Raw genomic sequence first — 27,729 nt, 5'->3', positions numbered from 1 at the left:
AATTCTTGTCAACACAGCAGTTTGATAGGAAAAGTATAATTGTGAGTGTCAGACAGTGAGTGCTTTTATCTGTAGTTTGGAAGATGTTGATGTCATAGCTGTATTTGTATAGTCTTTGATATGCACAGTGTCCCAGCTGGCAAATAAATATTCTGTCCATGGACTGGCTGCCCAACACAGTGCTCTGGTTTTGCTGATATAATGAATGTGGTTTACTTTTGCTTTCTTCCTTTCTGGTAAAACATTTTCCTGCTTTTGAAAGTAGGGATGTGGTTAGGAACTTTAGCCCACAGAAACCTGATGAAAACCTATGGCGCCCTGACCAGATTGGTGTGAGAGGACAAGTACAAGGGCTTCAGCTTCAAGGAGGCAAAGGAAACTCGGAGGGGATGGAGAAAGTTACCACCTTTCACAACTGCAGCAAGGCACGGATTTCCTCAAGACTCCAGCGGGACAGGGCCTGTGCTTTGGAGTGTTTCTTTTAGCCTAAAAATCCAGTAGGTAGCGTGATGGATGCTAGGAATTGGCCTGTCTACTTCAGGACTTTGCATGACTTTTTCTATCAGATGTCTTTAACTACTATGGATTGAATTATCATTGCCTTTGGATTTAATGATTTATCCTTTTTCTGAGGGTGCACATCAGATAGAAAATACCAATTGACAACTCTCGAGCAGTTGATTTAGGAGTCTGATTTTGCTCAACTGTTTAGTTAAATTTTGGATATTTATTCATCACTTTCTGTGGGTCATGAGATAAGGCTTCTATATCTGAGATGTTCATTCCCTGCTGTTCATTTTCAGAGGGGCATGATTGTCAGCGCTAGGAACAGGGCTGTGGATCAGTTAGTGAAGCGTGGCAGACGGTCCTGTGAAGACTGGAGCACAAATTACCACGGCAATTTAGATAACTGACATCAGCGATAAGCAAATGTTCTTTTCAATTTTTGTTGTCATGTCCTAGGATTTATGTATTCATTTATTTGGAGTTCCTTAAGCTCCTGTCAATAAATAAACCCTCAGAAGAGTGGTAAATTATAATAAATGACCATGAGTGTCTTTGACAGACCTGACCTTTGACATCATTAGTGCAGTCTTGATGGGGTGGCTAGATAAGAGCCAACCTAAAAGGAGAAAAAAAAAAAATCTGGACATGTTTATTTAGAGTGGTCCTTGAGGTTTTTAATAAGAATATTTGCATCAGAAGAAATGAAATTGGAATGAGAGAAATCAGATATGTTGGCTTAGTGTAAGGTCACTGGCAGAAAGAAAGACGCAGGCAACCAGATCAAGAAGAGCGTAAAATCCATGGAGAACTGAGATTCTTCTAATGCTCAGATTATAAAACTGAAGACAGATCTTCTGAAGTGATCTGTTGTACTTCAGATAGATAAATTTGTGGAAACTGATCAAAAGCTTAATGATTTAAAAAACATGGACTTTTACACAACACAATGCTTTTATAGACTAGAATTGTTATGTCATATTCATAACTTACATAGTATTCCCCCTGTGAGCTGTGAACTATATCTCAATAATTATTTAATCCTAACCACATCATAAAATCTGTTTAAGGTTGTAGATGCAGGTCCATACTGAAATAAAATATTTATTAAGGTCCATACAGAAATATAATGAGTAACCTTGAAGGCAAGCAGGAACACCTTTAAAAACTCCACCTGTCTCCCTTTGGCTACAAACTAGGTAACTAATCTAAAGAAACAGTTAATTCCAAGACATCTATTGATATATACTTGCCTTTTATGTCTTCCTTACATCTGGCTCAATGGTTCACAAATTTTGGAGAATGTAAAAATTATTGTGTCATATATGTGTATATTTCTATATGTTTAGTTTAAAGGAGCTACAGATTTAATTTTATTCACTTTCTACTTAAGGCCATGGCATTAGTTGCTTCTAAGTCCAATCTACTGTGTTAGATGTGGCCAAACTGGAGCAAAATTAACTTGTGTTCAATTTAATAAAACTCAAGAAGTACAGAAAATAATCTTACAAACAGAAATTCTGATATTCCCCTAATAATAGCTCTAACCTGAAAAGGAAGAAACTGAGGCATAAAATTGAAATAGCCCACCCAGTGCCCTCAGGTTAGTGTGAGAGACAGTATATGAACCCAAATCTGTCTAATTTTGAAATAAGCCTTTTTCCATGTGGTCTCTTGGAGACTGAAAGCAAGAGGTTGTCAGCCTTTATTGTTTTAAAATGTGATTTTCTTCTTATGTGTAGTATTCCTCCAGTTTTTTATGTTTATTCCTTTTTTTCTGTTATCAAAAATGGCATCATTTTTTGAGAGAAACAATGTTTCCCTTTTAAATATTTACATTTATGGTAGGTTCTATGCCAAATACAATGTGATTATCATACATTAACACCTGCATTATGTTAGCATAGCTCTCCCGTTACCTTCGAGTAGAGATGTCCAAGTTTGGAGCACGTCTTTGCTTATCCTACACTTTAAACAAAAGACACTATTTGGATGTTGTTTTCTTTAGGGGTGAAAATCTGTTGTTTTAACTTTCTCATGACAATCACTGATAACATTTCAAATAGAGAAGTATTTTCTAGTCTAAATAATTAGCATTACTTCATTCAATAACTGAATTGCATATTAAGCCATGAACATATCAAACCCATTTCTGTTATTTCCTTGTCTATCCTCATTTAAATCTATTCATCAGACAGTACATATAAAAATGACAAGTCTGTAGCCTAAGAGCTGGAATCTGCCCCTGGCTTTAATGTTTTACCAACTTTGTGATGTTAGACAAGTCCCTTCATCAGTCTATGCTCTGACTCCTGAGTCTGTGAGTACAAAGGGGTTAGAAGAAGAAATTCAAATCAATGATCTATTTTAACTCTAACATCCTGGGGGTTTGCAAGTTAGTAAGGGCATAGACTTGGTTTTGAGCAAAATACACCTGGCTATTAATGCTCAGAACTGTTAACATCTCTCACAGCAGCTTATGTGCTTGATAACTTTTCTATTAGAATACTATTTTTAAAAGTTTGTATTATCTTTTAAAAATTTAATCATAAAATCATGATCATTTTGACTGTTGTCTGTTATTCATATCTCTTGAAAATTTAAAAAGACTAGAAATACCAATGTAGTTGGTGTTGATTGGGGAAATGAAGATTTATGTATTATAATTCCTGGTGTTGTTCCCAGGAGATTTCCCAACTATAAACCCACTAAATAGGCTATGTTCAGGCTTATTATTGCACAGTTATGAGCCATGTACTTAAGGATAACTTGATATTACTCACTGCTGTATAAAACAGAGGAAAGTTCATTTGCCTTTTTAGGACACTTGCGTGTGGGCTCTCCTTATATAACAGCTGGACATTAGCTGAAAAATATGGGTAAATTCCTTCTGCAGTCTGATGTGATATTTAGCCACCATCCACCAGAACATTGTTATTATGTTAGCGATCCAGATCCTTAGCCAACAGGACTGCGAATGGGGCCTGCCAAAACTGGACACTGCTAAACCTGCACGCTGTCAGCTTTTCTCACAGAAGGATAGAAACCCAATTTGCCTGTCAAAGCTTTCTGTAACTTTGAAATACCACTTACCATTTTGGGAACTGATTTTCCTCTTCTGAAAAAAAGTTGAGCTAGATATTCTCTTAAATGGATGCTTTGAGCAGTTATGATCTAGCTTCCTAGCATAAGAAGCATTTCACTAACCATTTAAGAGCAGCCCACTACTGCTCTGTATCCCTTCTATCGGTCCATGGGAGGTGGTTTTGAAAGGTGTTGTCAATGGAGGTTCATTTTGTTCCAGTTAGTTCTTACATGACTTGACTGTGCCTCCCATTGCAGGACATTAAATACCCTTGGCCTTCACTCACTAAATGCCAACAAACAACCACCTAATCATTAGGACAAGCAGAAAACACCTCCTCTACCTACTTCCAGACACCCCCTTGACAAGCAGAACTACCACTGGTTGAGAAATCATTTTAGCATCAAGTTGCTCTCTGGTCTTGGGAATTTGTTTCTGAAACTTGCTACTATAGCCTGGATTGGGAAGGTCCCCTGGAGAAGGGCATGGCAACCCACTCCAGTATTCATGTCTGGAGACTCCCATGGATAGAGGAGCCCTTGGCGGGCTACAGTCCATAGGGTCACAAAGAGTCAGACATGACTGAAGCAGCTTCGTGCGCTTGCACAATGCATGAGCACTGTATAAATCTCATTCATCCTTTCCACAACTACATGGAAATGCATATTCATAGTCCCTTACATAGATTAGGAAGCTGATGCTTAGAGAAATGAGGGAGTTTGATCAAGCTCTCATCGTTAAGAAATTGACAGGGCTAGGATTCCAGCTGAAGTCCATGAGACTAAAAAACTCAGTTTCACTGCTTTGGCCAACAGCCGAGGTGCTTTTTCAACTGACTTGTCTTTCAAGTAGTAAGAAAGTTAACTGAAATCCCTAACTTATGAACCAGGCTGTTGATAGTGACACTGAAAACAATTATTTTGTACTGTGTTCTGCCAGAGATACGATTTTTCATTATTGCTAGGACTGCTCTCAGCAGGATCATCTCATTAGCTGAAGAAAATGTTCCCTGTTGTTCCATGAGAGACGGATCAGATGGAGAAGTATAAAAACAAACTCTAGAAAGTGATTCGGTGTTCCTTTCATTTAGGGGATAGAACAGTAATCCCCTTCTTTTCTGATACCCAGCTTCCTAAGTGATGTTTTAGTTGTGTAGTTGCAGAAGTGTTTTGAAAAAGATGGAGAAAAGTTTTGCAGAGTTGCCTTTCAAAATTCTTTATCAGTGTTTCCATACCAGTAAGTTGGGGTGTTGAACCATTGATGAGTACACTTACTACTTGGTTGTTTTAAAATTTCCCATGTAAGAAAAAATAAATAAATAAAAAATAAAATAAAAAAATAAAATTTCCCATGTAGGAAAATAGCAGTTTGGCTAGATTGGTCTCTGTCGACTATGAGAAATAGCTAATACTGAGACTTTTATATTTTTTATTTTATCTTAGAACAAGCTCAAATGCAAGCGCATCATTAAATATATCAATATACCTATGGATAGACATCTTCCAGGCCATATTTTATAGCAACCATCCATAAAGTCCTGTCACTTCTCTCCCTTTGCTCTCCATTATCTATAGAAAAGCCAAAGTGATCTTTTCAGGATTAGGTTTGATGACAGGATTTGCATTTCATTTAGAATAAAATTGAAGCACCTCATCGTGGACCATCAGGCCTACGAAATCTGGCAGCTGCTCTTCCCTCTGAGGTTCCCTCCTTCCTCTTTCCACTCACTGACATCTAACCGCTTCCTTTTTATATCAGGATTTTTACATCTGCTGTCGCTCTTCATGGACCATGTTCTCCACAGATCTTTACCTGGCCGATTCTTTCTCGTTGTTCAAGCTTCAGTGTAAATTTCTCTACAGCAGAAAATTCTTCCCTGATTCCCTCAATTAGTCATTCTTTTATCTCCAGTCACATTGCATTTTACTTTATTTTCCAAGAGGAGTTTTCAGCATTTGAAATGACCTTGATTATTTTGTTTACTTGTTTATCTTCTGTTAAACAAGAGTGAAAGCAGTGGCTTTTCTCATCTTGTTTATCACTGTACCTCAATGCCTAGAATAGAACCCAGCATATAATAGGGTCAGGAGTATTTGTTAGGTGACTGAATGAATTAATGGATTCCAGTTCTGTGCCTGGAAATGTAAGTCTGAGGTAAATTGCCACAAGGCACAAAAGTTTATATTGATGGTCCAGATCTAATTAAACATGGGAAAGTAGAAACTAAAATGAAATTATCAATTTTGTTTTTATTATTCCATGATCTGCCTGTCCACAACAGGGATTCTATTGGGAAGTAGGTGAAAGCCAAGGAAAACCCAGGGCTGCTTCACAGGGTGAACTTTCAGACCACTTTATATCTCTCCAGAGATAGGCTTCTCCTTTTTATACAGCTCTTCTGTTTATTCCAGCAGGCTCACACTATTCTTATCAAAAAATTTCAGGGTAAACATCAAACTATCCCCAAATATCCTATTTTATACTTCTTTCCTGGCCCTCACATCTGCCAAAAAAAAAACTTTTGACATCACCCAGCTTAAAATCATCTCCTACAACAGTGACATCACTTATCTGGTCTCCTGTACTAGCTGTGAAATTATATTGGCTTAAGTCTTTAGGTTTCAAAAATAACCTTTTTTCCTGTGCTCATCTATGTCCCAGTTGTCCTTTTATTGAGTTCACAGAATACAAATGGAAAAAGGTTATTACCAGACAGAGTGTTTAAAGATGAAAATCAAACCTAATACATGGACTCCAACAACTGAAATAAGGAATATAATATTTATAAAACTGAGTGGGAGGTTGCAATCATTGCTCTAAAATAAAGCATTAAAAATTAATTCAGAGCAAACCTGTCTGTGCTACAGCAAAGCTCTCTTTCATTAAGGTAGCACTGCATGTTCCTCCTGAATTAGTTCCCCAAATAAGTAAATAGCTTATAAGAACTGCGTGTTCTGCAAACTACAGAAGGTCTACATGAGGCACAATTTAGAGTTACCTTCAGTGTTAAAGCATTACAGACAGACCTTTAATTTTGAACCAATTAATTGTGATTCTTGCAGTTTCTCTGCATTTTTTTGTCCTTGAGTATTACTAGGAAAGTTTAACTCACATGGTTCTTATTCATCCTCATTTGGTTAATTCAAATGATGCTGTATTATTTGATTAATTCATGTTGCAGAATATTAAATATTAGGAACCTGTGGGTGCTAGTTAGGTGATACTTTAAACTTTTCCATAGATTTTCATTTTAAAAAGTTTTATGTTCCTCATGTAAGAAATATTTTCTCACAATCATCTACTTCACATTATTGCTATCATTTATTATCATCATCAATCATCATCATTATCATCAGTTTCCTACCTTGGATGACACTAAAAAGAAAGAAAAGGAAAACTGCTATTGTTTATCTCTGCAGTCACTATTGGGATGAGGTTTTTATTTTTCCCAATTTACACTATTCCTCTGAAGCCCTAAAATAAACAACCTTATAGTCTCTAGGCTCTATTGATTTTTGAATGATTTCAAATAAAAAGCATCCAGTTTCCATTGCATTGACAAACTGCTCAGCCCCTGGGCAAAACCTATTGGATTCCTGTTAGATGGAGGGTCAACAACTGAAAGTCCAAAAAGTAGACTTGAGATGGAAGGAGGAGAGTTGGTCTGCTCAGCTCAGTAAATGGGTATTTAACCTTTGACCAATGACGACAGGCCTTCTTTAGTTCTATTAGACTGAGAGCAAGCTGTTATGATTAAATAAAAGAGAAAAAAAAAACTGTTTAGAGCCGTACTGAATATGTCCTGGGAATTAAGGCATATGGCAGGGATAAGGAAAAAAGATTTTCCTTATGCTAATGACCCTTGATGTCTGAAATAAATTAGATCCATTAGAGTTTATGCTCAATAAAAGAAAGACTTTAAGCACTCCAAAGTTAGTGATTCGAGACTAGTTTTTGCTCTGAAATTCAATCTGCCTCCTTATTAATTCTTAGTGAGGCTCCAGAGCAGACAGGAGATGCAAAATCATAATTCTGTACTGAACCAGAATTTTAAAGGACCCAGGTTTCTTCTCCTTTTATTTTAATTAAGCCATTTTTCATGCTTCTCATTTTGTTTTCCTCATTAATTTGATTTTGTTCCCATTTTTGTTTCATTTTTTTGTTTCTTTTTCAAGGTTTCATTTATCCTATTTCAACTGAGCAGAGAACCCAGAATGAATATGGATTTTCTTGTAAGTTTGATGTTTGGTTTTTATGTTGCTGAATAATCATTTAACGTTATTGCCCCCAGTTCAAGTTTACCTTTCCTTGGATCACAGATGTGCACACAGGAAATCGGCGCCTAATATATTCCAACATGAAAAACAAATTAGATTTTCACTGCTGAAAAGAAGAAAGGGTCATTTCAAGTCTCTGCCAGCTTTAAAATCTATCAGTCTAACATTCAAAGCTTAAGTCCCAGTAGCTGACAAAACTTACCATGAAATATGTGGATCTAAATAAAGGGCAAGTTTCGAATGCTAAAAAGTAAAGAGTTGAGAAAATGCAGATCCATTGAGTTAGAGATCATGAATGTTGAATAAGTAATTACAGCCTGGTAAAGCAAAACATTAAGGGTTTAGATACAGTATTCTGACCAGAGTTCAGAGCACTGCTGTAGGGCCTCACATGTAACCCAGCAGCAAAATGAAACAGCACTCTGAAAGCAGTGCTCACAGTGCTGGGAGGGTTTGGTACATCACTGGTTTCCTGAAAAGATCTGCCAGTGTTGACTTGATTGATGCTTGAGCAGAGAGTCTAGAAACTTTGGTAAAGACAATTATTTAAAAAGAAAACAAATTCTTTCACATATAGTACATTTAAACAAAATCCTGAAAGAAATGGAGCGATTCCCCATAGGGAATGCTGTTTTACTGTCAGCGTGTTACAGATACACGGCAGGAGACAAGTCATTTCACCATGTAAATCATGTGACTGTGAGTCTTAGGAGAGAGGAGTGGTTCCTTGACTTTAGGAGGCCAGGAGACCTGCAAACCTGAAAATTCTCCTCCTGCAAAATAAAAATGCCCTTGTATAAAGTTGAACATAAAAAGGCTTTTCTTGACCTTCTGAAGCACCAATTTAATCACCTTTCACAGTGAGCAGACAGTTTTGGTTAATTTTGCTGGCCATTTTTGTGAGTCACAGAAAACTAAAAATAATAGAGGCTTTAAGATGTCTCAAGGATTCAGGGAAGCTTTAATTCTGTTGGTTCAGTTATCAACTTATATCACCATTCACCATTGGATCAGAGCATGCTCTTTGCCACTAAGGCAACATGCAACATTTATAGGAATTTTCTTCTTGCTCTACCCAGAGACAGACCTCCCGGCTGACCTCACACCATGTTAATCAAATGCTTAATTGCCTTTTGGGGATAGTCTGACCTTTCTGATCACTGAACCAGGCCTTTATCTTACTCAGTACAGCATAGAGCTATATTTTATTCCAGTAATGAGTGGCTCACATGTAAATCTCTGACAAGAACCCGTGAGAAACTCAGTGTTCTCAGAGGTAATACTGAATCTGTAGCAAAAGCCTGGAGTTATCAGCATTAACCTCTGCTCCCCAGACCTGGGTCTTCTGAAAGTGTACCTTTCAAACCCAGCATGTTTGCTCCCAATGTTTGCCTTGCCTCGCCTTGCCTTCCATCGTTCCCACTCACCCCTTCACTGATTTAGGGGAAACTGAGAAGAGTGCTGTGGAAAGTAATTTTGTGACTGGGAATGATACTTAGAAAAATATTCTGGTGCAATAAATATACAAATTCAGTAAATGCCAGATGTTTCTAACAGAGTGTTTATGTTTGTTTTTAAAGAACTATCAGTGAATTCAAAGCTGCCTTCCAAACTTCTCCACCTGAAATTAGTAATAAAGTGTTGTGTTTTTTTTTTTCTTTTTCCTATGGGTTGAGATGTTTTTAGCTCCAGTTTCCTTTTACGCCTTGTAGTAAATGGTCTGTTATGTTGCCCAATTTAAGATAGATTAGTGAGTGAATAGATGCAGAGTGAGAAAGGGTGAAAATGCAAGATAATTTTCCATTGAAAGGCCACAGTTGTTTTAAACAGCTTTTGAAATAGATTTGAAATTAACCTATAAAAAAGGCAATAACTATCTGAGAGAAATTATAGCAACATATGTATGTACTGTGAGAAGTTTCTCTGACCACCGAATTCCATGTTTCCTTCTCCCCTTCAGCTGCTCCTGATTCAGATGATGTTGCTCTGTATGTTGGCATTGTGATAGCTGTGATAGTCTGCCTGGCCATTTCTGTAGCTGTGGCCCTCTTTGTGTATAGGAAGAATCATCGTGACTTTGAGTCTGATATCATTGACTCTTCTGCACTCAATGGAGGCTTTCAGCCCGTGAACATCAAGGCAGCAAGACAAGGTCAGTTGCCACTGCACTTCATACGTGGACTTAGGCATGTAAGCAGCCTCCCTATGTCTTCAAAATCCATGAAACCACATCAGCTGAAACATAAGCTCCATGAAGACAAAGATTTTCATCTGTTTTGTTGATTGTTGTGTTAATTTCCTTCATATAAGTCGTTAGAGTTGACAAGGTGCACAGATCTCTTTTTTCCCTTTTATAACAGGTTTCTCTGTCATAAAGTTTTATTTGAGAAAAGTACAAAGATTGGTTGATAGATTTCTTATGTTCCCTTTTTTTCCGCCTGTTAACAAGGCATCTTGTCTTGCTCTGAATACAGTGGTCTACAGGTGAACCCAAATCCTGTATAGATGAGAGAAACTATTCCCTAGTCACCTAGTGACGATCACGAATGTCTGCAGATTCAGTCTGTTGAGTTAGCTGAGTACCATAGAAACAATGAGTAATCTTCAAGGCAAAATGTAGAATGAACTTGTCTATTTACTTGTAGCCAATAAGTAAACAGATTCCAGCTATCTAATTGCCATTTTCAGTAGAACCCTAGTGTCTGTCCATCTCTAATATTTTTTAATTGCTTTGCTATTGGCTCAGAAAGTGTCAGGGAGAGTCTAAGTTGTCTGAATGAAGAATGCAAATGGACGTCCTTTCTCTTTCTGACTCAGATCTCCTGGCAGTACCCCCAGACCTCACATCAGCCGCGGCTATGTACAGAGGACCTGTTTATGCCTTGCATGATGTCTCAGACAAAATCCCAATGACCAACTCTCCAATTCTGGATCCACTGCCTAACCTGAAGATCAAAGTGTACAATACCTCAGGTGCTGTCACACCCCAAGATGACCTCTCTGAGTTTGCATCAAAACTGTCCCCTCAGATGACCCAATCCTTGTTGGAAAATGAGGCCCTCAACCTGAAGAATCAGAGTCTAGCACGGCAGACAGACCCCTTCTGCACTGCGTTTGGCACCTTCAACTCCCTTGGGGGTCACCTTATTATCCCCAACTCAGGTAATTCCTAAAGGTGTTTACGTTCCAGAGGTAGATCTGGGAAACCTATTCTTATACCAAGATCTTTATTATTTATTTTCATTAGGCCTGAAAAGTTAAATGTATCCTATCTAATCCAAATCTATTGTTACTTTCAATGTAAAACAAACATTACTTCAGTCAAGATCATCAAAACTGTTTATCTTCCTCTAGCCAACTCTGAAAACACTTCCTCTAGAAATATTGCACTCACAACTTTCTGCCGAGGCATAACTCACAATTGCCATTGACCTTCTTTTTAATAGCACTTCAGAAGGCAGCATTAAGCCAAAAGCTCTCACTGTTGTCATCACACTTTAAAAGGACAAATTAATTAGAAAACATATCAGTTGGTTCAGTTCCAATTTCCTACAGGAAGCAGTACTTTAGAATACAAAATTAGATCATCAGAGGACATGATATTAGACATCAAATCTTCATTTATTCTTTTTTACACAGTCTTCAGGGTCAAGGTATTTATAAGGTATTCACTCCACATAGCTTCATCATGTGTCTTTTTAAGGTAGTATTAAAGTGGTGCCTTTTAGTATTATTCAGTTTTCATTTAGTTATCTGCTTATAGAGAATAAGCTCCATAAAGCTCTTAAATAGTGAACTAAAGTTAGTGACCCATAATATTTGCTTAAAGTTTGGTATTTATTAATCAATAGTAGTAAGGAGTTTGGAACCATCAGTTATGAGAGGGTTATTGGACTCCCCTGTGCATGTCCAGGCACTCTTTTGGACCAGATAGAATAGTCTGTGAACACAGAAAAGAAAAAAAAAACAAAAACAGTTTGAGTGACCGAAGATCTATATGTAACATAAGAAGCGAATGTAATGTGTAAACAGCCATAGAGCCAAGGAATATAGAGAACCAATTGAACTTGTCTTTGGTTCTTCCAATCATTCAGTCCCCCATTTCAACACCTCAGCAGTTTTTCACCCCAAGCCTTTTAAAAGTGTATGTTAATACATTGAAATGTTGAATGGAATATCATTTTCCCTTTTCTAAAATACATTTTACAGAGCTGAGATCACACATTACATAAAGTGCTTTTATTCCAATCTTTCTGATTCTCACACAACTGCATGCTTTTTTAAAATCATGATTAAATATATTTTAATAGTCTACAAATGAATAGATCAGCATATACTCTACTGTTCTTTCCTTGTTTAAACATTATATTATTTCCAAGACAGTTTTTTTTTTTTTCATGACAGCCAGTGGATTATACCTCTTCTTTCCATTTCTACACTTGTCACTTTCTCACATATGAATTATTTTAAAGGCTTCTTAAGTAGAAAGGAGAGAGCCAGCATGTTTAAATATGTACTGGACAATGGTGATCTACATGCATTATTTTATTTAACAGTAATCTAATATGTCTTAGGCCTTATTCTTGTTACTTTGCATCCATCATTCTGTCTCATCCCCTTAACAAACATAAAGGTGCATTTGATTGTTCCCGTTGGAAAAAGTGAAAATACCGAGGCTTGAGTGCCTCATGTGTGGTCTTCCTGCTTTCATTGTGTACCTCACCAAACCATCCTGGTATCTGACATGAGCATGACATCCTACTTCCCGCAGCCCCACAAGGCACACGTTACTTCTCAAGAAGGTCATGCCTCAACAGTTGCAACCAGATATACAAAGGGCTTTGAATAACTATTCCTCTTTAACTCTGTCATTTACTCTTGAGGCTTTCCAATATGGTCAAGCAATTTCCTTATGGTCCTGTGTTCATATGGCATATTCCATTCCCTTGCTAATTAAATAAGCTACTCAAAGACAAGAACACTGTCCTTTACTTCTTGGCTTTCACAACCCATCAAAAACTCTACTCACAGTCAGGTTCCATAAGATTTTTTATAGAGTTGAAATTAACTGCATTTATTAGAATAAAATTGTGGAGCCAAATATCTTCAAGTTCTGTCCACCTTGAACTACTGTCTGTGATAATGCCACAGTGGTCCAAGCCCATGGTTCCCACAGTGTGGTCCACTGACCACCAGCATTGGCATCACCTTGAGACTTGTTAGAATGACAGTTTCCACAGACCTTCTGAATCAGAAACTCTGAGAGCAGGATCCCGTAATGTGCTAGCAAGACCTCCAGGTAATTTTGCTGCAAGCTAAAGTTACAAACCACTACTGTCGGCACAGTTGACTTAGAACAGAGCTCAACTCAATAGTCTACAAAATGCACCAATTAACAACTAAGTAAAAACCTGCTTGGCCTGCTGTGACTAAAACTAGCGATTGCTCAGTTGCTGTTCACTTTCTAGAGTTACCTATGATGAAAGAAGTTCTTCACCAATTATTTGTTGCAGAAAAACACTGATGCTAACCAGATACTTCAGATATAAATGTTTTTTGATATTGTTGAGGTTAGCATTTCCCTGACTTTGAGTCATGTGGGGATTTTTTTTTTTTTTAATTAGAAACGATGCATCATTACAGCTGTTTGAAATTTTAAGAGCAGTTGTTGGTTTTTCCCTCATTTTACAAGGAAAACACCAGTGGAACCATCTGTCTATTCCTTAAATAAAACAAGAGTTTAAAAAAAATGACATCATTCCTTTAAGTGATTCCATAACAGTTCAGAGGGAACTGTGGTAACAAATAAGACCAATAAGGGAGAAAAGCTGGGTGGCTATGAATATTTACATGTCTTTAGAGAAAAAGCAGCAGGCTTGTGGCGATGTGGCCACAAAATCTCCTCCTCCTTTCCACTTGCTTCAAAGGCATTCTGTGAAGTTTCCTTTTGATTCATAGGTCTTATGTGACTGCTTTTCTCTTTTGCTATTCAGGAGTAAGTTTGCTGATCCCCGCTGGGGCCATTCCCCAAGGGAGAGTCTACGAAATGTATGTGACTGTACACAGGAAAGAAAATATGAGGTAAATATGCTTTTTCTGGTGCACTTGACTTTATCAATGTCTGACTTGCAGGAGAATTGTATATTAGACAGAGTAAACCCAACATACGTTTGTCTTGATTGCCCTGCTTCTGGCATATCCTTTTCAACTAGACCCGTAAAAGGTCAGTTTTTACTACTCTTTATCTTTGAAGCTCCAGACACTTTTGCAGATCTTGAATATGGGCAGAAGGCCAGAGATATTTCCCCCAAGTGGACATGTGGCCATGTTAGCTGAAAAGATGGCTGGAAGTGTGATCCATAAATTGTGCTAGAGATACAAAGAGAAATCAGCTTCATGTGGCCTGGCTCAGGAATACAGCCTGTTGCCATTTTAGGTTTAAAGGTCACATAGAATTGGACAACCCCTTAATCCTTGACCTGCCATCCCAACCTCAGCCTAGCACCTTATTCTCACCTGCAGATTCTTCTTTGGGAGACTGTCTTCTAGTTTTTAAGTGTTATTGACCTACTTCTTATATTTAGCACCTATAAAACCTATGCCTGGGCTTTGCTAAATGGATATAGGGTTGATTAAAACTAGGTTGAATCTAAGAGTGTTTTGAATGTGTCATAATCATAAAGATGAAATTATTTTGAGTAAAAATAACAAGAGGAGTTTCGAAGTCCTAAATTCAATTTTCAGTTTGGCCTCTAATAAATTGTATCTGGTCATTCTTGATTAGTTCTCACATAAAGTGCCTGTGTTAAATAGCACTCTAGAGGCCTGATTGATGAATGCTTCTGAAGTGCACCAAGATCTTAAAATAAGAGATGTTGAAATGACGATCCTTACATGTAATCATCACTGTTTTTCCAAAGGGGAAAGGCGTTGGCTCCCCTGCCCTGAGCTCTGGATGCAAAGTGAGAATGCCAGATGTAGAACTAGCTTATCATTTGCTGTTGTTCAGTCGCTAAGTCATGTCATCATAAGATATTATATCTTTTCTCTTCCCCTCTGTCATCCTCAGAAAAACATCTCTCTTTAGTCATTGTCTTCAGTAGCCAAAAAGCTCTGTTATTATGCTCTTGAGTAAAGATTTGGTATTTATAACCTGTAGGACCCAGAACAGTGGTTTCCTCGGGTGATATACTTTCAGCTACACAAACTTGAGCCTATCCAAGAAAATAATACAATTCCATGATCATTATTCATGTGCCTTCAATTTGAGCAACAGAAAATCACTAAAAGTCTTGTATTTGTGCACATCAAATATTCATTTTTCCATTCCCAATGTAAAGTAATATTCACAGTCCCTCAGAGTGCCCTTCTTTTGCAGCAGGAGAAATGAGGAGTAGCAAACAGAGATCCCTTTATATTTTTGTTTTCTTCTTTCTTTTGTCCAGAATCAAGGTTAACACTAAGCATATCCATCCCTCAGGGCATTTTGCCAACATGGATGTTTGGTTTAAACACAAATGAGTATTGGCTTGTGCTTTATCCTGAAAAGGTGTTCATGGTCTGTTATTTTCCATGTGATCACCATAATCTATGGCTGAAGATCAAACCTTAAGAGGCTGCTGTGGGGTGTGCTGAAGCTGAAAGACATGGGCACTCAAGTGCCTTGTATGATTTTTCTTCCTGCAATTTAGTTAGCACCCTGACCAGGATAATTGTACACTCTGGATGAAGGAGGGAGAAAGCAGGAAATTGACAAAGTTAGACAATTCTGCTTTAGTGTTCTTCTGCCTTTGACTTTAAAGAAAAGGAAACTATAAATCACCTCTTACTATGCCTACCACTTGAAGTTAGGTGCAGAGGGAATTGCTCTATTAAATTTGGTATGCCTCAATGAAGTTCTGTTTATAAAAGTGAAGCTAGAGGATCCTCAGGATCTCAAATGAAAATGTACACCAGAAACCATGCAACAGGGAACAAACACAAGGAGACTGCTCTCTCAAATAAATGAGACAGTCCTCTCCATACATTTTTGTTGTGAACTAGATGCGATTTTCTTGTGAAGTCACAATGACCAGAATGTTGTTTTAATGTATAGTAATAATACAAAACATAGCTACCATAGAGTCAGCATACTTTTAATTTCATTATTCATTCCTCACTATTTCTCTGCAAGTTATGATGAGCTCCACATTTAGAGATGAAAGGACTAGGGTTCACAGCCAGGGTTTCCCAGTTAACAACTGAGGGACGGCAGAATCCGTACCCAGGTTATCTCCTCACAAAGCTCTTCTGCTGACATGCCATCCCCACTCCATAGCATCCAGGACACAAACAGAGCCTCGCGTTCTTGTTCTAGTGCCTTTAGGGACACGTGTCTGTTTATTGCTCACAAGATCTTAGGACTTTTTTCAGAGGAAACACTGTGAGGACAAGAGAAGACATGAATGTGACTTCAATGCATGTGTAGGAAAATTCTGATTACTTTTCTCCATCTTCCCTCTCTTTGATGGCCTTTATTGAATCCAAAACTGGGTGTTTTTCCAGCTGGATACCTTCCAGTGGGTCATCTGGTGATGTGAACTGTCTAAAGGGAGGTGTGAACTTAATTGCATGTGGCAAGTGAATGTGACAAGAGGGGGCCTTATCATTACGGAATATGCACTAAGAGAAAGCAGTCAAAATGAGCTGCAGACATGGGACAGGCTGTCTGCGACCAAAAGGGATCTTAGCTGCAAGGCTGCACTCGTGATTTCTCTCCTCCTACCGGACACACCCCTGCAGAGATTGCAAAGCCTCTTCCTGCCCTGCCCCATGGATACACTTCCCACAATTAATGGCGCCAACATGAACCTTTTTGCCTTGCTTCCAGTAGCAGTTTAAAAAATGAGTCTGACTCAGACTGAAATTTTGCCTTTTGTCATTTCTTATTGAAACACAATTTGAAGATAGCATTAATTTTCACTTTCTTCATTTTGTGTACTTGCCTAGGAGTTTTCTCAAAAGGCCAAAAAAATCAACTTAGACATTCCAAGAATAAAGCTAAATAGAAATTTTTTTGGTAAATGGTGGGGAACCATGGAAGATCTTTAAGCAGCCAAGTGCTACATGAATAGCAGTGTTTTTAAAGATTGACAGTGACAGTGTGCAGAATGAACTAGTAGGGGGAACAGAAAGACTACTCCAAAGGCTGGGGCCCCGGTTGACTGACGGCAGTAATCAAGGTATGTGGGGGAGGGGGCTAGGGAAGCAGCCAGGCTGGAGAATGGAAAGAAAAGTGTATTTCAGGACAAGTTTCACAGCTGGTTAAAAGTGTGGCAAAAGTTGCCGAACACAAAGAATATATTTAGGGTTCAAGACCTGGGCACTGAGAAAATTGTGAGAGCAACAAGAAGTGGTCGGAAGCAGCAACTGGTTCAAGGAGAGAAATGATGAATGCTGATTTCTCTGCACGTGGTCTGTGTAAGAGAGGACTTGCAACTCTTGCTGGAGATGCAGATGGGCAGTCACCAGTGAGTGGATTCTTCAGGGGAAAAGTGCAGAGGCAGTAAAAAAAGGACTGTGGAAAGAACTTTGGGAAGTATTCATTTTAATATTTATTTATTTGGCTATGTCAGGTCCTAGTTGGTGGCATGCAGGATCTTTCACTGTGGCCTACAGACTCTCTGGTTGTGATGTGCAGGCTTCAGAGTGCTAGGGCCCAGTAGCTGTGGGCTTACTGGCTCCAAGGCATGTGGGATATTAGTTCCCCAACCAGAGTCCCCTTCATTGCAATGTGCATTCTTAACCCTGGACTACCAGGGAAGTCCTGGAAATATTCTTATTTAAGGTTTGGGTAGAAGGAGCAAAGCTAAATAGATAAGGCAGGATAAGGATAAGGCACATAAGCAAGAGTTGGCATCTAGCAAGAAGCTTAATATATAGTTGTTCATCAATGAATATTTTTAATGAAAGAATGAATGATTGTAATTATAACAGGAAAAAAATCAAAGGTAAAAAGAGGTTCAAAAGGAGGTGACTGACAGAGGTATTACTAAAATTGAAGTGTAAAGAAAGAGAATAATAATTCAAGAAGGTATTAGATTTGTCAGATCTGTCAACTGTAGGACATTGGTGGCATTTAGGATTTTTTTTTTTTTAAGGCCGAAATCCCAGTCAGAAGTTTAGCATGTTAGTGATGAGGCAATTAAAACTATCATTATATTTACTGAATATAAATAATAAAGTAATACGTTAGGATAGTGGGCGAAAACGTATTATGTTTGTAATCATATTGCAGACCGTTTTCATTTATTTTAATGTGGTGTTTGGAACTTTGTAAAACAGTAGTTGACGTTATTATTTCTCAGTGAAACTCGGTGATATTCTCCTTTTAGGTAGAGTCCTAAATTTCTTGTTTGAAGGAACAGCTATAAAGAGACTGAAGGTAGAGTGGGCCAGGAGTAGAATCCAGATATATTTAAATCTTATTCTCTGACTGTTCTTCACAGTGTTTATTTATTGAAGGGCCTGCTTCTAAAGAAATGATTCAAGGTGATTTATGCAAATAATCTTTCAACGGGAGGAAAATTTTTTTTTTTAAATAAGTGGATGAAAAAAACAAAAAAATGGAAAAAAATAAGATTAGAAAACATTAGATAAAGTCAGGTGGGCCGTTAGAATATAAAATATTTGATGTAATTCCCAGCATATTTCTTGTTAATAGGTCATGAACTTGTTGTTTCAAAGCTTTCAAGAGGGAAACATAGTAAGTTATAAGATCCATGTGCCCAGAAGGGGAAAAGATGCCTGGAAGAAGCTCAGTTACTTTGGTTTCTCATAAAGAAAACTTTTTTTTTTTTTTTTCATACAGCAAGCAACATTTTTAAAAGATAAAAATAGCAATGAGCTTCATAGGGCTACTTCTGTTGGTATCCCTCAATGCGAGTAGATAGTATGAAACCCAATTATAAATTCAATAAAATAATTCCTCAAGGATTTAGCATTTCAAAGCACAATGCTTAGCTGTTCAGGCTTAATCCAGGGACAGATTTGGCCTATCTAGGGAAATGGGGGCACGCCCTTCAGAGTGGCTTCCATAAATATTTTCTTTTGCTCAATTGATCTTTTGATAGCAAGTGAGTTAGATATTCCTTGTCAGATACCTAAAGTGCAAATATTTCAAGTTGCTAGTTATACATGAAACCGTGTGCTTTAAAAGGCAGCTGAGCCTGAGGTGGAATTGTCATCCAGAGGGACCTGACAAAAGATGTGTGTGTTAATAGAAGGCATCTCGTCTTCACACAGAGGTAGGTGGGAGGAAGATTTTTTTTTTTTAAGAAGCAATTATGAGCTTGCTCTAGCAAACAGTTTATAGAAATTTCTCAAGGTCCTAAATCTGGATAAGCAACTCAGAATACACCACTGCTGGGAAAGAAAACCAATGATTTGTGTTCAGATCCCAGTTTTGCCTATGACTAGCTTTGTGGCTTTGGGCAAGTGTGTTAATTTCTTTAGATTTCAGTTTCCTCTTTGGGAGGAAAAAAAAGTGCTATGAATACTTATCCTGCCTACCTTACAGATGTGCCTTGGGCAGCCAATGCAATAGCTTTTATAAAAGTTTTGTAAATTGTGCTCTTCTGTGTAGAAATTCTCCTCACTTTGATAAGAGCAAGCAAAGGATAAGAAAATCTTACAGGAAACTAAAATTCCCATCTGAGGGCTTTGTCCTAGGGTGCTCAGAGCCCATCCAACATTCATCATGATATTATCTTTGTTGGACTCTGAAAAGTTTTTAAAATTTAATCATTGTTAATTACTGGATTTCTACTTAATTGCTATTTCTGTAGCTAATTTTTGCTTTGCATTCATTTCCATATCATCTGCAATTAATATTTACAGAAAGTTTGCTTAAATATCTTAGATAACACATGAGACATAACAGAGTAAAGCCTTTCTCTGCAAAAACATAAAACAGATTTTTTAAAATTTATTTTCTACTATTTTTGTTTTATGTATTTTAATATCCTCCCTTTATGTAAATAAAGGGAATGCAGATTTAAACGCTGTGACCTTTGGATTCACACAGTCAAATCTTAACCTTTCCTAAGTGGTTCCTTCCATGTATGCTTGGAAGTGTTTCCAATTTCAGTGCTATTTCTTTCATCTTGAAAACCCCCAAAGATTCTTATCATTATTTCTCCTTTGTTTTTCATTCCCGGTTATGAATTCCACATCACCACTTCCCTATTCATTACATTCTTGCATCTCACTGGGTTAATAAATTCTTTTGACACCTACTGCCCCTTCCCTCCCTTGCTATCCCTCCTCCAAGAATGGTGCCCATCAATATTGCATGCCAGGGGAGTGCAGGTCTGACAGCGCCCCAGCCCAGCAGGCAGTGGTCTCCCTTCTGTTCCAACTCAGTGATGAGAGGAACCCCTCCTCCTCCTCCTCAAGTGCCGGCTGCTAGCAGCAGACTGAGAGACAGCTGTTTCCAATCCCCATCTCTACTGCAAGGACCACTTGAAATGGATTTCACTTTAGTCTCCTTCTTTAAAAGTTTAATGTGCATTCTGAAGGTGTACTTGTAACTAAAGGTAAGAATAGTGCTCAGGAAAATGCAGCCGTGACTCCCCCCCCCACCCCCCAGTAAGAAAAGTAGAATTAAATAAGAATGTGGTTACTGCTTAGGGAAGGTAAGTGTAATGTCAACTATGGCACAGTGAAAGCAAGACGTCACTCACTCATGTCCTAAGAGAATGAATTTCAGACTGGAACAAAGGAGGACAGAGTGGGTTGAGAGGAAATGAAAACTAAGGGGGACAGTAATGAGTTCTCAAGCTGCCACCTCCCTTGTAATTCCAAATTTAAGTACATTTCCAGGTACTTTGATGACTTTAGATTTAATCAAAATTTATTGTTATTCAGTGAGAATGAAGAATGTATCAAAAGGCTAAAAAGAGATGACTTTTAACTATCTTTTTTTTCTAAATAGGAAGAAAGGAAAGCCATAGGTTGAAAGATTCTAGTGAAATTTTAAAATGGGAACCACGGATAGCCAAGTTTTATTAAGGGGAAATATGTCGAGTTTTAACTGAGTTCTTAGACCTGATGATAATAGTCACTAAGAACTTAGGAATTTCTAAAATTTGACCTTACTTGTGACCTATCAAGGCTGCCACAGTTTTGTAGATGCTGATAAATGACACAAGACTCCTGAGTCAAAGTGCTCACAGCAATAGCACCATCCAAAGTGTTACCATTTTTGTGCCAGTTTTCCCAAGCCTCAGTTCTGAGAGGGTGATGTAAAGACAGATGACATCTATACATTCAGTGGTTCCATTCCAGGAATAAACCATTGTGTTTAGGGAGCCTGAGTGTTTTATAATGGGAAGTGGACATGTCTACTCTGTGCTCCAGAGGTAAGCCCTGTATCGTCAAAGATGATTGCTATACAGTTGTCTTGAAAAGACAACTGGGACCTTGCAAAAACATGAGAGATTCAGGGAGAGTAGTCTTCCAACAGCATTAAAAAGAAACAATAGTGGTTACTATCATTCATTGAGTGTTAAGTGAGGGTAGGCCACAGATAAAAGCTAATTTCTAGGTTACATAGTATTGAATATATTAACCATAGATAAAGACTAGAGGAAAATCCAGTTCAAGTAGCTGATGCAATTTGTAAAGAAATTTGATATGACCCTTCTAATATCCATGTGAGTGAAATAGAAAGATATGAACTGGACAGTATACATTTTTAATGGGTTTATATTTGACTGAACTAAGTAACTCAAAGTATTGATGTCAGACTAGAGAGAGGTTTCAAGTAGTGTCCTTGAAAAGGTTTCTGTCTTTGCCCTGTTCTTATATTACAATGTTATCAATGACTGCAATGAGACCATAAATGGCAGTTACATCAAATTTATGGAAGATAAAAGACTAGAAGAGGTAGCCAATATATGGAGGAAAAACATAGCATTAAGAAATAGATGACCTGAAAAATTTCCTAAAACAATTAAAGTAAAATTAGATGGCTAAATATAAATTTCTCTGTATAGGTTCAGAAGCCATTGTTATAACCACAGACAGCCTAAGAGCCTTTCATGTTAAGAGTACAGAGTGGTTAGCTTTAACAAATTACTTAACCTTCTTAGGGCGTCATTGCCTCCTTTTATAAAGGACATCCTTAACCATATTATCTCTCTCTTCCCATCTAACTCAAGTCTGCTAAATAATATTTATAAATAATTGATTGAGAATAATCTAAAGCAACAACTTTGTGAGGCATTGATATAAGTACATGGTGATGGTAGTTTAGTCTCCAAGTCATGTCTGACTCTTGTGACTCCATGGACTGTAGCCCAGCAGGCTTCACTGTCATTCCAAAACAAAGAAAGCAGTAGTCTGCTATACTGTATATTTAAGTACAGTCAGCCCTCTATCCACGAGTTCTGTGTCTACAGATTCAGCCAACTTTGGATCAATAATATTTGGGGAAAAGAAAATTTTTTTCCAGGAAGTTCTAAAAAGCAAAATTTGAATTTTCAGTACACTGGCAACTATTTACATAGCATTTACATTGTATTAGGTATGATAAATAATCTAGAGATGATTTAAAGTATGTGAGAGGGTGTGCATAGTTTATAATCATTTTATGTAATTGTTATATAATTTTAGTTATAAATGGTTAGAGAAATTTTGTAGGTATATAATTTTTATATAATGGTTATGTGCCATTTAATATTATACTGTGCCCTTTTATATAAGGAACTTGAACATCCAGGGATTTTGATGTCTGTGGCGGTGGGGGGCGGGGGCAGTCCTTGGAACCACTCTTGCATGGACACCACAGGGAGATAGTCTTACTTTCATTTCATGATGCCTCACTCTGGTGAAGACAGTGAAGCTCAAAGACATCTCCCTGAAAAGAAAGATGGAATTATGGAGAGAGATCTGGAAACCATGCTCTTCTAGCTGAAGTTGCAAAAATTGAGGAAGTTTGGTCTGGAAGAAGATTTTTAGAGATATAAAAATCTCTAAATGCTTGAGAGAGGCTCTTTAATGTCAAAGTGGAGAGAAAGCAGGTCAAGGATATGTGGAGAGATGTGTCAGGAAGGCACGTTGTATTCATTCCAAGTAAGAATTTTTCTGTAAATTTGAGTTGAGAATAGATAAGGTGACCCCTCACTGCCAACCAAACGTCAGCATGTTGTTAGAGAAGCTCTGTGCTTGTTGACCCTGAGGGTCCTTACTCCCCTAAAATTCTGTGAGCCCAGGATTTCTTAAGTCAGGCTATTCCGACAGCATAGTTTTGAGTGTCGTTTTTGCAAAGGCATTGGTTTTAGTCCCAGCACGAGCCCTTGTTAGTTGTGAGGCTTGGGCAGTCCACTCAACACCTTGGAGCTCTGTCTTCACATACCAACTGACAGTTTGAGTTAATTTATTCATTACCTGTTAATTACAGTCTTATTAGGGAAAGAATAAGGCAATTTAAAAAGGAAAAAGAAACATAGACTTAAAGAATTTGAATCTTTGAAGTTCATTCCGCCCAAATTCTCAGAGTATGAATTATTATTGTTCAGTGGTTCAGTTGTGTCCTTCTCTTTGCGATCCCATGGATTGTAGTTTTCCAGGCTTCTCTGTCCATGTGATTCTACAGGCAAGAATACTGGAATGGGTTGCCATTTCCTTCTCCAGGGGATCTTCCTGACCCAGGGATCAAACCCGGGTCTTCTGCATCACAGGCGGATTCTGTATCACTGAGCCACCATGTATGAAGTATACATGTAGAGAAGTACCCATTTAAATTGCTATAGAAATACAGTGCTCTGTTCTTCCTTGGTCATATTTGAAAAAATGAATCTGGTATACTAGCCTGAATTATTTCTGAAAGTCATTTGGAAGAAGTTTAGCTCTAGGGTATCCTTATTCTAAAGTGATTTTTTTGAAGTGTTTTTCAACTTAGGTCATAAAAACACAAAGTATCTAAAACTCTATGAAACCACTGACAAGTATTACCAGAAAAAAATGCTTATGTAACTTCATAAGGACTCTGTTCCACCTCATTCCATCCTGAAAGTATCTGTACATGAATTTAGAGGAAATTACCAAAGGCAGACCTGTGTCTGAAGGAGAGGATCAAAGAGATGCAGGCAGATTCACTATTATCAGAAAGACCTCAAGTCTTAAAAGATCAAAGTCTTGGTATGAAATGCATGTCTTCCTACTTAATTCTGCCTCAACCCACCATCCACCCTCCAACAGTAAAACCTCCAAGAGGAAACTGTGTGTGCAACTTTAGATCTGAACTCTCAGTGAGTACATAGTACCTGAATACCGGAGAACTGTCACCATGCGATCTCTGCTCCCCTCCTAGGCCACCCACGGAGGACTCTCAGACTCTCTTGACCCCTGTGGTGAGCTGTGGGCCCCCAGGAGCCCTGCTGACCCGGCCCGTCATCCTCACTATGCATCACTGTGCAGATCCCAGCACCGAGGACTGGAAGATCCAGCTCAAGAACCAGGCAGCGCAGGGCCAGTGGGAGGTGAGCCTCTGTGGGGGTGAAGGTGCCGTTCATGCCGACAAGCACAGGCTACCGTGGGAAGGCTTTTGTTTTTAAAGCAAAACATGGGCGGAATTCTAGCTTACACTTGAGAGAAAGAGTGAGAGAGAGGAAGGGATAGAGGGAGGGAAGGGGAGATGGGAGACAGACAGTCAGACACTGGCTCCTGAGTGCTTTATCTACTGACTGGTAAGCACAAAACAAGTGATGGCCAGTCAGTAGCTAACTCATAGGGAAGTGCACTTATGAGTCTTACATAAGTCCTTTTGAATATACATACTATCTTGGGAAGGGAATATATATATATATATATATATATATATATATATATACACATAGTATATATAGAGATATGAAAGTGAAAGTGTTAGTCACTCAGTTGTGTCCGACTGTTTGTGACCCCAGAGACTGTAGCTGACCAGACCCCTCTGTCTATGGAATTGTCCAGGCAAGAATACTGGAATGGGTACCCACTTCTGCAGGAGATCTTCCCCACCGGATTGAACCTGGGTCTGCCACATTGCAGGCAGATATTTTACCTTCTGAGTCACCAGGGAAGCCTGTGTGTGTGTGTGTTAGTGTGTGTGTGTTTTAATTGTCAGGTAGAGAAACATTGCACCTGGGTCAGAAAATGTTAGGACTGACTTGCCAACAAGTCCAGGAAATATAGGTCTGAATTTAACCTGGGAAAGCAGGAGGTGTGTATCCTAAGCTCCGATACAATGAAGACTATGTGTAGCACCTTGGCTGTCTGTAGCTGCGGCCATTGGAACTTCTTAAGGGCAGCACCTTAAACAGATCCTGCTGTTTCCATCAGAACCCTGCAGTTAAACCTGAAATTAAGTGCAAAATGATTTGTTATATTTACCATGAAGATTTTATACCAAATACCTTAAAAAAAAAAAGTGATTTGTGTAGTCTTTACAAGAGAATTATCCAATATGCATGTTGTGTGTGGGCTTCCCTCGTGGCTCAGAGGGTAAAGAATCCACCTGCAATGCGGAATGTCTTGGCTCGATCCCTGGGTTGGGAAGATCCCCTGGAGGAGGGCATAGCAACCCACTCCAGTATTCTGGCCTGGAGAATCCCATGGACAGAGGAGTCTGGCAGGCTACAGTGCATAAGGTTGCAAAGAGTCAGACATACTGAGCGACTAAGCCCAGCACACGGCACATGTTGTGTGTATTTTGTGATTACTTACAGTACTTTTCTTTTGGGAAAGAAAACTATAGGAAAAAAATAACATTATGACTCAACTCCTAATATTTTAGGAAAAAATAATAGTAGAGATAGAAGCATAGCAGGCATCTCTGGGATTATCTGGAATGTCCTCTCTATGGACATACACTCATCTTGGTCACGTGAGCACCGCTCCTGGCAAGAGGACCTGGATTAAAGTCTAGGGCTATACTTAATGTTAAGACTGGACTTGACCAGGTCTAACTTCAGTTCCATTTAAGTTTAAATGATTTATCTCAGAAACATACCAAAGTCTTAATCTCGAGGGATCCTACTTTGTTGGCATGATTCTCCACCTATTACCATAATACCGTATTTCTGGATTTGAGTGATAATAGCAATAACAATAATGATAAGAGGAAAAGAAAAGAAAGAGTTATGAAGAGTAGAAGAGGGAAATCCTTATGAAAAGACTGTCATTATATTTGTGATGGGAACAGGGAGCATTCGTCCTCTGCCATTTCTTCTAGGAGGCTTTCTGTAACATGCCATCAGGAAAGGACACTCAAGGCTTGTCCTTGCCCTACTGAAGAAAGCAGCTTTTTTCCAGGTGTCCTTCTGGAGCTGAAATAAGCCTAGAGGTGCTGAGTCCCTTTCTCTCCTTTTTAGTTCAGTTAGAGCTTCATCTTTAGGTATGGGTTCAGCTGAAGAAATGATTTCATGAATGCTATTAAAACACAATCATGGTGTATGTAGCTCAGATGATGTTGCAAGGCCTAACTAATAAATAGCCATGTGAGGTGGCAACTTTCAAAGCTGTGACAAGCCCTGGGGACTCAATTTATGATGAAACATTTGTTCATGTTTTTGATAAATAACTATTTGCTCACCATGAGCCAGGCCCACATAGATACAGTAGGAAGCAATGTAACTTGGTTGCGGCCTCTGCAGAGAATAAGTAGTCTAATGCAGAGGCTGAGTTGTGCCCTCACATGGTTTCATTCCTCCCACATGAAATTCTCTTTTAAATTTGAATGAATTAAAAGTTGGACGGTTTCAAGAAACAAAATCTGAACTTCCAACTTCTCTTGAAAAATTAAAGGCTGCGTCCTCCCTGGCCCTGAACTCCTGCTGTACCTGGTACTTTTACTGTACTTTCACTGTAAGCATCTTTGACATAGACATCTTTATTACCACAAGCATCTTTGCCACGTAACTAATTGGTCATAAGTCAATTTTGGTGTAAAAGATAAAATACCCGGTGGACAGTTTGGTGTGACAGTTTGGTCACCTCTTTGGTCAACCTCAAACCAAAGTTGACAGCTTGGTTTCATCTCTCCACTAACACGTACTCACATTTCTATATCCCATAAATCTGAAAGAGGCCAAGGGCTGAAAAGGCACAGAGTTGAGCCCACTTTTCTCATAGAACTTTGGAACATCTGTCATGGGACAAGTGAGAATGTGAACCAAGAACAAGCAATGGTATAGAGACGTTTACACCACAATATAAAGCTCAATTATAAATATGCATCCTAGTATTTGGAAACATACTTCTCTTAATTAGAAAGAAATTTTTGCATAAGAAAAGTGAAATGCCAAATAAGGAGATGCATGAACAAGCAAAAAATATGTATAATACTAGGATTGAAAGATATTGAAGACAGGGGCATGTGTATAACCCTCAAAATAAAAACAAGTTATTTGTACAGTATTGTCATGAATCCCCACACATTTCAAATGTTTTAAAATATTTTTTATTTCAAAATAAAGTCTTTTTGTTATTCATGTTTTCATGTTTTATTATTTTTGTTAATGTCTTTTATTTTTTACTATTTCACCTTTTGTGGCAAAGCGGCTTTACCACCCATTAATCACCAGGCAAAAATGCCTACAGCAAAAATGCTTACAGTTAAGGTACTGAGAGCCCATTCCTGCATGGCCGCGGTGACTGAAGGCAAGTGGACACTGAGCTCTTTAGGCTGGCTTGTGCTGTGCTTCCCCGCAGTCTCTACCGTTCCCTGTTATTTTCTGTCTGCTTCACACAGTCCTGTTACCTTTCTACCATGGAATTGTGACCCTTGTTTTATGGATTCTGTGCTTGGTCTTTCAGATGATTTCTGTGGCCAGAGTCATTTGGTTA

The 27,729-nt window shown here is 38.3% G+C and overlaps 1 protein-coding gene across 2 annotated transcripts in view; it reads left to right on the top strand.

Annotated features, from left to right (window-relative positions):
• Nucleotides 1–27,729, top strand: part of UNC5C (unc-5 netrin receptor C) — a 397,240-nt gene that overhangs the window by 339,147 nt on the left and 30,364 nt on the right. Inside the window, exons 8-12 of one of the 2 annotated variants that reach the window (XM_070452159.1) lie at nucleotides 7,765–7,821; nucleotides 9,827–10,018; nucleotides 10,684–11,028; nucleotides 13,860–13,947; nucleotides 24,221–24,389. In XM_070452159.1, coding sequence (XP_070308260.1) covers nucleotides 7,765–7,821; nucleotides 9,827–10,018; nucleotides 10,684–11,028; nucleotides 13,860–13,947; nucleotides 24,221–24,389 — 851 coding nt within the window. The remainder of the gene's footprint in view (nucleotides 1–7,764; nucleotides 7,822–9,826; nucleotides 10,019–10,683; nucleotides 11,029–13,859; nucleotides 13,948–24,220; nucleotides 24,390–27,729) is intronic. The other variant, XM_070452160.1, reaches the window with a different exon arrangement.

This window comes from Odocoileus virginianus, chromosome 21 (genome assembly GCF_023699985.2).
Source record: "Odocoileus virginianus isolate 20LAN1187 ecotype Illinois chromosome 21, Ovbor_1.2, whole genome shotgun sequence".
Taxonomy (NCBI): Eukaryota; Metazoa; Chordata; class Mammalia; order Artiodactyla; family Cervidae; genus Odocoileus; species Odocoileus virginianus.
This window is presented reverse-complemented; position numbering and strand designations above follow the sequence as displayed.